At 36.4% G+C, this 11,231-nt stretch overlaps 1 protein-coding gene across 1 annotated transcript; it reads left to right on the top strand.

The window, feature by feature from the left end:
- The first annotated feature begins 1,361 nt into the window (after positions 1-1,361).
- Positions 1,362-7,964, top strand: LOC101900478 (protein anon-37Cs). Its single transcript, XM_059125198.1, has 2 exons — positions 1,362-1,566; positions 6,345-7,964. The coding sequence occupies exons 1-2, from the start codon at positions 1,559-1,561 to the stop codon at positions 7,828-7,830; spliced, it is 1,494 nt and encodes a 497-aa protein (XP_058981181.1). The 5' UTR covers positions 1,362-1,558; the 3' UTR covers positions 7,831-7,964.
- Positions 7,965-11,231: the final 3,267 nt, after the last annotated feature.

Raw genomic sequence — 11,231 nt, 5'->3', positions numbered from 1 at the left:
AGGCCTACTTCTACTACTGCTATTACATGAGTCCAAATGGTGGGAGAATTTGAAAGTTTGGCCCCGGTCGGAACTTATCTTCTTGTTTACTTATTTTATTTAATTTTTAGTTTTACCAGAGTCATTGAAAATGTACTATTGAATGTTGAATCCTCGAAAATATCCTCAAAAACCCAATTTGATTACATTAGTTCTAAATATAATTTTATTTTTTTTTTTCTATTTCTCTTTTCAACTTCAAGAATACACGAAAATAGAACAGTGTGGCTTGTTTGTTCGGGATACCGTAGTATTTTGTTGTTGCAAAATGGTCAGGCTTATCCCTTTATTGTTGTTTTTATAAAAACAACGTTTGTTTATTAGTGGAGAACGATGGTAATGTTTACCAGGGGGTAAGGCAGGGAATACCTAGGTTTCGGAAAGAGCCACCAATCCTCATCAGTTCCCTTGTTTTTTGTCTGGGATATTCTCCCCAGAAGTTATTTTAAAAAAATAACTTCTATGACAAAAAATATTTTTTACCCAAGTGACGAGATCGTAAGCTCAATAGAAGAGGAACCAAAGAATTAAATAAAACTAAAATTCTTTTGGAAAATATTCTAAATCTTACAACCGCACTTATAAACATTTATATCTTTCTCCACTTGTTATGCTTTCGTTCAACCTGAACGAAGTAGCATAACCATGTAAGTTGGTTTTGTCTGTTACAACAAAAACCCCTTCGTCGACCGTGCCTTGTCTATAAATAGAACAGTGTGGCTTGTTTGTTTACCATCGGTATGGTAATTTACCATTACCACCGTTCTCTACTAATAAACAAACTTTGTTTTTATAAAAACAACAATAAAGGGATAAGCCTGACCATTTTGCAACAACAAAATACTCGAAAATTTCAATGCCTCTACTCTTAAAACCCGATATTCTTCATAATCCTCATTTTACCGGAGGTGATCTCATTGAAAAATAAGGAATACATAGCAATCTACTACCCTGAAATATTTTAGGAAACATAGCTTTTTGTCACACTTTTTTAAATTGATAATTGTTGTCCAACCATAGCTATAGTCTTATAAAAAGTAGAATCTATATTAATCGTCTAGGCCGAAATTATGAGTCGGATTATATAGTGTTATAAAGCTACAATAAGTGTTATAAAAACAAATGTGTGATATTAAACTACAGAGTGCAATCTATTGATACACAGTAATACAAAAATTGGTTATATTGGGTTTGTGTCTTAAATCCCTTCAAATGATATGCTTATTAGCGCCCTCTACAAGTCCATAGTATAACTCACATTCTTTGTTTTCCCAGCTGACTTCTATCGATTTATCGAAAATCGATTTGTTGACTTTTATATCTATTCCAAAGAAAACTTGACGTAAACAAACCAAAAATATACAAAAAAATTTGTTGTTCATAATCACTTCGCTCCCCACTTTTGGCTAAGATATTTTCGCAACGAAAAAGGAGAAGAAATACCTAAATTCCTGGTGATTGAGAAAAATTTCCTGTGCAACACTTTAGGATTAAGTTGGAAATTCAATAGCTACCTGCCATGCAATTGTAAGTTGACAAATTTTTGGATTGCAAATGAAAGAACTTCCAAAAAATATTTGTTGTTTTTGTTGTAATTCAGTTTGAAAAAAAAAACAGAGGAAACGGATATCAAAAAAAATCGTTGAAATTCAGATGAAGACGAAATTCTAAGTTTGATTGTATAAGAGGTATTTTTATGGAGTCTATAAGGTGTTAGTGTGAGGTTTTCATGAAGGTATTGTTTTATATATGTAGCTATGTGCGTTTGGGTGTATATGAAGTATAGTATTTGTATCGGTTTAGCATTTGTATCATGATATACTATATTTTCGACAAGGAACAAAGAGTTCAGAAATAACATTATTGGAGGAAGGGAGGAGCCGCTAATTTTTAGGTGACACGCAAGCATTGTGACAATTATCAACCAGTAAAGAAAGATTAAAAATCGAGCTGGGCCGACTATATGATACCCTACACCACTTTGCGTATTTAAGGATAAGGATTATATTAAAAGAAGTAAAAAAAGCATTAAGTTCGGCCGGGCCAAACTTTTAATACCCTCCACCTTAGGGTAAAGAAAACATTAGATGAAATGTGGCATAAACCATTAAAATGCCGAATATCAGGAGGTACCGTTATATGGGGCTATACCAAATCATGGACCCATACATGCAATGTTTCGCCACCGGGGCTGTAACACATTATGACCAACAAATACCAATTTTTAGACAAATCCGTGAAAAAATGTGGCAAAAATAATCAAAATACCGAATATCGGGAGGTACCTTTATATGGGGGCTATACCAAAACGTGGACCTATACATGCAATTTTTTGCCACACGCACAAGGACTCGTTATGACCTACAAGTACCAATTTCAGACAAATCGGTGAAAAAATGTGGCATAAATAATCAAAATACCGAATATCGAGAGGTACCGTTATATGAGGACTATACCAGAACGTGGACCGATATATCTCATTTTCAATACCAACCATCCTAGACACAATACAAATAGCTCTGCTAAATTTTGGCGCTCTACGTCAAATAATGTGGGCTGTATCGTGATTTCAGCAAACAGACAGGCGGACATCGTTTAATCGACTTAGAATTTTATGCTGATTATGAATATATATACTTTATGGGGTCTACGACGAATATTTAAGGATGTTACAAACGGAACGACAAAGTTAATATACCCTCCTTTCCAAGGTGGAGGGTATAAAAATATATAAAAAAAATGGTAAAATTCTGATGAATATGAAAAAATCTTCAATTTGGGCTGAACGGACCGTAAAATCGTATGAAGATGTATAGCTATATACAAATCTGAACCGATCTCGATAAATTTTGGCAGATGTATTTTCAAGAAGTATATGATGTCCGGTATCAAAAGTCATTGCTGAGGAGTGCATATTACGCATGTGAGGGGCTTGAACACCAAATCGGATAAAACATATATGGGAGCTATAGCTATATCTGAACGGATTTTCACCGAAAATTTTAAGCGCTTGCTTTTAAACTGAATTCCGTCAGAGGTGTCAAAATTCAGTCCACTTGGGCTGATATTAGCCAGTTGGTGCACAAAAAACCTGAAATGAAGTAAAGATATATATGGGTGTTATATCCAATTCTGAACCGATTTCGATAAAATTTAGCAGAGGTATTTCTGAGCTCTATAAGATATCTGGTACCAAATATAATTTTTGTGGAAGGCCTGTTACGAATGTGAGGAACTTAAAGATCAAATCGGATGAAACATATATATGGAAGCTATAGCTATATCTGAACGGATTTTCACCAAAAATCTGAAGCTGTTGCTTTTAGACTTAATTCGGTCGGATGTGTCAAAATTCAGTTCATTTAGGTTGATATTGGCCATTTGGTGCGCAAATAATTTGAAATCGGATAAAAATATATCTGAGAGCTATATCCAAATCTGAACCGATCTTGACAAAATTTTAAACACTTATTTCTGATATCTGGTACCAAATATTATTGTTGTGGAGTACGTATTACGAATGTGAGGGACTTAAAGACCAAATCGGATGAAACATATATATGAGAGCTATAGCTATATCTGAACCGATTTTCACCAAAATCTGAAGCGCTTGCTTATAGGCTGAATTCGGTCATATGTGCCGAAATTCATTCAATTCGGGGTTATATTAATCATTTGATGCACAATAAACTTGAAATTGGCTGAAAATATAATGGGAGCCATATCCAAATCTTCCAATTCCGAACTTACAATACAAAATTCCAAACAATTCCGGTGAATAATGTGTCTAATATCATGAAAATACCGAATAAAATACCATTGAATAAGACGTGTCCTGCATAGACAATTTTCCGTCATAGGTTGTAGTATCCATTACGAACTTTAAATACGAAATTTGACGCAATTCCGGTGAATAATGTTGCGAAAATCCTGAAAATACTGAATATCTCAGGGTAACGTTATATGAGTGCTATACTAAAACGTAGACCTATACAGACAATTCTCTTCTAGGGGGTGTGGATTTTTAGACTATTCAATTGAAAAATGTGCCTAAAATCATCAAAATACCGAATATAGGAGGGTACCATTGTATGGGGGCTATACGATGTTGTGGACCTATGTAGAAAATTCCCTTTCTGGGTGGCGAGTGTAAAGTACTCACAGAAAACTTCTTGTGTGGGATTTCAGACAATGCCATTGAAAAATGTGACTCAAATCATCAAAATACCGAATGTCGGGAGGTACAGTTATACAGGAGATACACGAAGACCTGGACCTGCACTAACAATTTTCTGTCTTGGGCTGTAGTATTCATTACGAGCTTCAAATACCAAATTTGAAACAATTTCGGCGAATAAAGTCTCTCAAATCATCAAAATACGGAAAATAGGAAGGTACCGTTATATGGGGGCTATACGAAGACGTGGTGCTGGATAGGTAATTTTCTGTCACAGGCTGTAGTACCGATTCCGAACCTAAAATACGAAATTCTGAACAATTCCGGTGAATAATGTCTCTAACATCATGAAAATACCGAATAAAGGGAGGAAACTTTGAATGGGGTCTATACTAAGATGTGGACCTGCATAGACAATTTTTCGTCATAGGTTGTAGTACCAATTACGAACTTCAAATACGAAATTTGACGCTATTCCCGTGAATAATGTTGGGAAAATGTTGAAAATACAGAATATCTCGGGGTAGCGTTATATGGGTGCTATACTAAAACGTAGACTTATGTAGACCATTCTCTTCCAGGGGGTAAAGTACTCATAGAGAACACTTGGTGTGGATTCTCAGACTATTTCATTGAAAAATGTGGCTAAAATCAACAAAATACCGAATATCGGAGGGTATGGGGCGATGTCGTGGACCTATATAGAAAATCCCCTTTCTGGGGGGTAAAAAACTCATAGAGACCTTCTTGTGTAGAATTTCACACAATGCCATTGGAAAATGTGACTAAAATCATGAAAAAAAAACCGAAATTTTGGGGGTACCTTTATATTCGGGCTATATGAAAACCTGAACACAGGCTGTAGTACCCATTAGGAACTTAAATTACGAAGTTTGAAACAATTCCAATGAATAATGTCGCTAAAATCGTCACAACACGGAACATAGAGAGGTACCGTTATATGGAGGCTATACTAAGACCAGGACCTACATAGACAATTTTCAGTAGTACCCATTACCAAGTACAAATACGAAATTTGAAACAATTCCGCTAAATAATGACGCTAAAATCATCAAAATACCGAATACTGGGAGGTACGGTTATATGGGGACCATATAACCACCGGGATCTGCAGGCTGTAGTACCCATTAGGAAGTTCAAGTACGAATTTTGAAACAATTCCGAATAATGTCGCTAAAATCATAAAATACCGAATATTGGGGGTACCGTTATGTGGGAGCTATAATATATCTTCGAACTGCACACAAAAAACTGATCTGTGCAGAATTTAAGCTACCTATCTTAATTCGTTTTGAATCTAGCGTTTTGAATCTGCAACAAAGTCAAACGCCATAATTTTTACATTTTTTGTTTTAAATTTTATCGAATGAAAGCAAAAAAATCGGAAATAGAATAAAATTTTAGGATAAGATTAGATTTGTTCGGATTGGTCGCCTTTGGCACGAATTATGGCCTTCAAACGGCCAATGAAACCGTCAAACGCTCTGTATTTTGGTCAATTCCTGGCGAAGAGCTTGCTTGAGGTGATCGACACTTTGATATTTTTTAGTGCCAGCCTTGCTTTCCAAAATACTCCAGACACAATATTCCAACGGATTGCTATCCGGAGATTTTGGTGGCCATTGTGCGCTGGAAATGAAGCAAGGAACCTCATTTTGTAACCATTCTTGGGTGGCGCGTGCTGAGTGCGATGGTCTGCGGCCAAAATGTTTGCGTGCCCAAGGCTTTAATACACCCTCCAGAATATTTTCGTTATAATATTCGGCATTTATTCTGTTGTTACGGTCGATTAATACGAGCAAAGAGCGACCATCGGCTGTTCACCCTGTATATACTTTGTAGGGTCTTAAATTATTATTTCGAAGAATTACATACGGAATTACGAACTTAATATACCCTCCATACTATGTATGGTGGAGGGTATGCAAATGGGTGATACTTAAAAGATATCCTTGAAAAATCCACAATTATACAAGGTCCTAGAAATCGTAATCCTAAAAAATCCACGACTATTGAAGATCCTGGAAAAATATCCTCAAAATCTCAAATTGATTCCATTAGTCCTAGAAAAATTATTTAATTTTTTTCCCAAAATTTCTCTTTTCAGCTTCAAAAATGCCCGACGAAAAATTTTCAATGCCTCTACCCTAAAAACCGAAATCCCCCATAACCCCCACCCCTCTGGGGGTGGCCAAAAATCCATAAATGATGTACAAACTGTGATAATTGGAGCTGGATTGGCTGGCCTGTCGGCAGCTTCGCATCTCATCAAAAATGGCTTCAAACGCACCATCATACTCGAGGCAACCGATCGTTATGGTGGCCGCATAAATTCCAAGCACTTCGGTGATGCTTTCTGTGAGCTGGGAGCCAAGTGGATAAGTATTGATGCATCCCACAACACAGTCTATGAGTTGTTACAGCAACGCTCTGGCCTGCCCAAGAAAATACAACAAAAAGAGGAGACGCTGTATGTGAATACCAAGGGGGCGAAAATCAACAAACAACTACCCGAACTGGTGGACATATTCTTTAAGAAGCTCTGTGCCGGGGTGGAGTTGAAAAATCGCTATGCCAAGGGAAATCTCCATGAGCTGGACAATGTCTATAGTTACTTTCAGGCGGAAAGTGCCAAGATCATCAATGCCATGTTCAAGGAAAAGGAACGTCTGCTTGTGGCAGATATTTTCAATGCCCTGATGAAGGACTTTGGCGGCAAATTGGGTTGTAATTTGGAGTATTTGAATATTGAACAGTTGATTAAATTTAAAAATCAGTTTGCCTATCCGATTTACATACCGACCGGGATGAACAGTATTCTCGATGATGTGATAATCAATATTGATAGTGATAATTTACTAATTGGCCGTCCGGTGGGAGAAATCAAATGGTTGAGTAATGGCTCGATGAGCAGGGATACCAAAAAGAGTGTAAATTGCCTGGATGGTTCGGTGATAAATGCCGATCACATAATTTGCACTGTACCCCTGGGGGTATTGAAAACATTTGCCGGTCTAATGTTTAAACCCCCGCTGCCAGCTGAGAAGCTAAATGCCATAAGGAATCTGGGTTTTGGTAGTCCTGTGAAAATCTATTTTGAATACAAAAACCCCTTGCCCGAATGGTTTTCGACCAACTTACGACCCTTATGGTCGTCGGAGGAACATTTGCAGGATCGCCATTGGACGAAACAGGTGGTTGAGATCTCAAAGGCACCCAGTAGCAATCATGTTCTGGAAATCACCATTGGTGGGGCATACTATGATGAAATTGAAAAATTACCCGACACTGAGGTAATTGATGAAATAACCAAATTACTGAGGCTGTGTTTAAAAAATCCAAAGATACCCTTTCCTGCTGAAGTGCTGCGTTCCAAATGGAGCAGTAGTGCCTGTTATCTGGGTGGACGTCCGTACTTTTCAACGAACAGTAGTGCCCAGGACATACAAACGCTTTCGAAACCCTTGGGCATAACGCCAAGTTTACTCTTTGCCGGCGATGCCACAATTTTGAATGGTTTCGGTACAGTGGATGGGGCCCGAATGAGTGGCATACGAGAGGCTCAACGCATTATTGATTACTATAAGAAATAGTATGGGTTGTATTACGAATGAAAATGAGAAATTTTTAAAATTATGTAGATACGAAATTAATTTTACGATTGACGATAATTTATTGATAATAATTAAGAATTAAATAAAACAAAATGGCTATGATATTGAAAAGAGTCCTTTACGGGTTTAAAATAGGGGATTTAGATTTAAATTCTCCAATTTGTTCCATTTTTTTTAAAAAGAGTTCTTAAAGATGTTAAAAATTGTCAGTCGACAGATGCCAACCTCCTTTTGTCTAAATATCTAGAAGAGCAGTGGAATAATTAGCTGACTGAGAATCAACCCCTGGCAAAACGGCTCGAGGGCCTGTATTGCTGCGTAAGCTGCGTATTTGAAATTTCGTACTAAAAGGGAACGAAAAGTAGTAAAATGCACAAAAAATTGAATACGTTGTAGTGGACAAACGAAATGAGCTAGGATTCTGAAATTTGGAATGAGAGTCACTGATGTAGTGCATGATAGATATACCAAAGAGTTGTTGGAAATTCGAACTTTTAGGTAACGAAAAGTTATAAAATTTTACTACACTTCTAAAATGGTACCATTTGGTATTATGTAAACGGATAGAGCTAAAAACTTGAAATCGGGTATGATAATCAATGTTGGAAAGTAAGTCGGATATGTGAAGGTGGTTTTGGAAATTTGTACTAAGTGTGTGAACAGTACTAAATAGTACAAAATTTGGAACAGTTTGGTTTGGGGTGAACAGTCGAAGCTGGAATTTGGAAATTTTGTATTGGGCTCCCTATTGGTGGTAGGTTTGTGATAAAGAGGTGCTTTTGGAAATGTGTACTACGAGTGCACGAAAAGTACTAAATACCACTATATTTGGTACAATTTGGTCTCGTGGCGTGGATTTTTTAAACATTTTTCAAAGGCCACCTGTAGGTCAATAGGCGTGGATTTTTTAAACATTTTTCAAAGGCCACCTGTAGGTCAATAGGCGTGGATTTTTTAAACATTTTTCAAAGGCCACCTGTAGGTCAATAGGCGTGGATTTTTTAAACATTTTTCAAAGGCCACCTGTAGGTCAATAGGCGTGGATTTTTTAAACATTTTTCAAAGGCCACCTGTAGGTCAATAGGCGTGGATTTTTTAAACATTTTTCAAAGGCCACCTGTAGGTCAATAGGCGTGGATTTTTTAAACATTTTTCAAAGGCCACCTGTAGGTCAATAGGCGTGGATTTTTTAAACATTTTTCAAAGGCCACCTGTAGGTCAATAGGCGTGGATTTTTTAAACATTTTTCAAAGGCCACCTGTAGGTCAATAGGCGTGGATTTTTTAAACATTTTTCAAAGGCCACCTGTAGGTCAATAGGCGTGGATTTTTTAAACATTTTTCAAAGGCCACCTGTAGGTCAATAGGCGTGGATTTTTTAAACATTTTTCAAAGGCCACCTGCAGCCCTGGTGCCACTGCATGCCATGTTGTTTGGATAGAGACGAACGCAAACAACTCGCCTTTACTGCTACGCACGTTTGGTGACATTATTGGTTGCACGTAGTAAATTGGTCTACGACACAACGTTGTTTGGCTTGTAATAATTCATTTCGAAAATTCTAACGGTGTCTGCACTGCATATGACTTGGGGTTGGAGTGGAGTTATATCGGTGGTTTAAAATGTCATATTGGCAGGCTGCAGGTTGCTTTATGCATAGCCTTAATGCGGTGGGGCATGTAAAGCCAAACTGGTTTGGAATTTTGGGGAAGGAAATGGAATTAAAAAAACAAGTAGGAAATTTTAAAAAAAAATATTTGAAAAAATCCACATCAATATTCGCTCTTTAAAAAGATTTTAAAAAAATCCATGTCAATGTCGCTCCTTAAAAAAATATTTTGAAAAAAATCCACGTCAACAATGTCCATTGAAAAATATTTTAAAAAACGTCCACGTCCAGCCAACATCAAGGCTCTGGAAAAATATTTAAAAAAAATCCACGTCAACCATGGGTCTGCCGAACTTACAGATTTTTTACTTGTTAGAAATATATTTGGAGACCACCAGAAAAACGTTATTTTTTTTTTTTGAAATATTTTTTCCAGACAATAACGTGGTTTTTTAAATATTTTCTGGAGACTGGAAAACGTGGATTAAAAAAAAATATTTTTTGGGAGTTCGCTCAAAAAATTATTTTTTTAAAAAATATATTTTTTTGGAGACTTCCACAAAACGTGGGTTTTTAAAAATATTTTTTTGGAGACGGCCTTAAAAATATTTGTTTTTTCCAGACTCCCTCCCAAGGTGGTTTTTAAATATTTTCTGGAGACTATCTCAACACGCAGATTTTTAAAAAACTCAAAACGTGGATTTTTTAGAAAAATATATTTTTGAAATTCGTTCAAAACGTTATTTTTTAAGAATATATTTGTAGACTACAACAAAACGTGGCTTTTTTTAGAATTTTTGGAGACTACTACATTTTTTCTTTCTAATAACTCTGTTTTTTGTTTCTCCCTCTGTCTCTCTTTGTCTCACAAATTCTGAACATCCTTTGCCATTAAATAATACATGATATTGGAATGTGCCGAATTTTAAGAAATCGGATGCTCATTTCGAATTTTATCCACTTCATGATTATACAAAATGTTGATCCCTTTATGGGAGAGGTACCAGAAGGAGTGCATCGCTGTCAACCATCTTCACACCAGATGTTGTCTTAGTAGAAATACTGGAATGTGTGAAGTTTAGAAAGAATCGGATGGCTTTTTCGCATTTGAGGAAAGTTATAAATGGACAAAAATTTTGGGTGAGGTACCAGAAAGAGTGGTCCTTAATATTCCATACTCACACCTTATATTATGTTGATAGAAATATTGAGACATGGCAAGGATAAACAAAAAACAGATGCTTATTTCGCGTTTGGTTTTTAGAACCCACGTTGGCAGGAGTACCAAATGTTGTGTTAGTAGAAATATTGGAATGTGTAAAGTTTATAAAGAATCAGATGCCCATTTCGCTTTTTATAAGAGATATAATTATCCAAAATTTAGACCCGTTGGGGGGGAGGAGGCAGAAAGAGTGGATCGATATGTACAATCTTTGTCCCTTGTCTTCTGTTGATAAAAAAATTGGGATGTCCCGATCGAATGCTAATTTCTCATTTTATGAGAAGATTATTCCAAATTGTGACCCGTTGTGGGGGAGGTACCAGAAGTAATGGCCCGCTCTATACGTTCTGCATAACACATCAAGTGTTAGTAGAAATTTTAAGATGTACAAAATTTGAAGACTATCGAAAGCTCATCTCGCATTTTATGACAGTTATAATTATTTGAAATGTTAACCCTTTGTGTGGGAGGTACTGGAATTTTCGCCCCTGACTAAGTACCAATAAAATTTTTAGGATTTACAAAGTTTGGACAAAATCAGATCAAAATC

The sequence above is a fragment of the Musca domestica genome, unplaced genomic scaffold (genome assembly GCF_030504385.1).
Source record: "Musca domestica strain aabys unplaced genomic scaffold, Musca_domestica.polishedcontigs.V.1.1 32, whole genome shotgun sequence".
NCBI lineage: Eukaryota > Metazoa > Arthropoda > Insecta > Diptera > Muscidae > Musca > Musca domestica.
The sequence above is the reverse complement of the archived record's forward strand: the minus strand, read 5'-3'. Positions and strand labels throughout refer to the sequence as shown.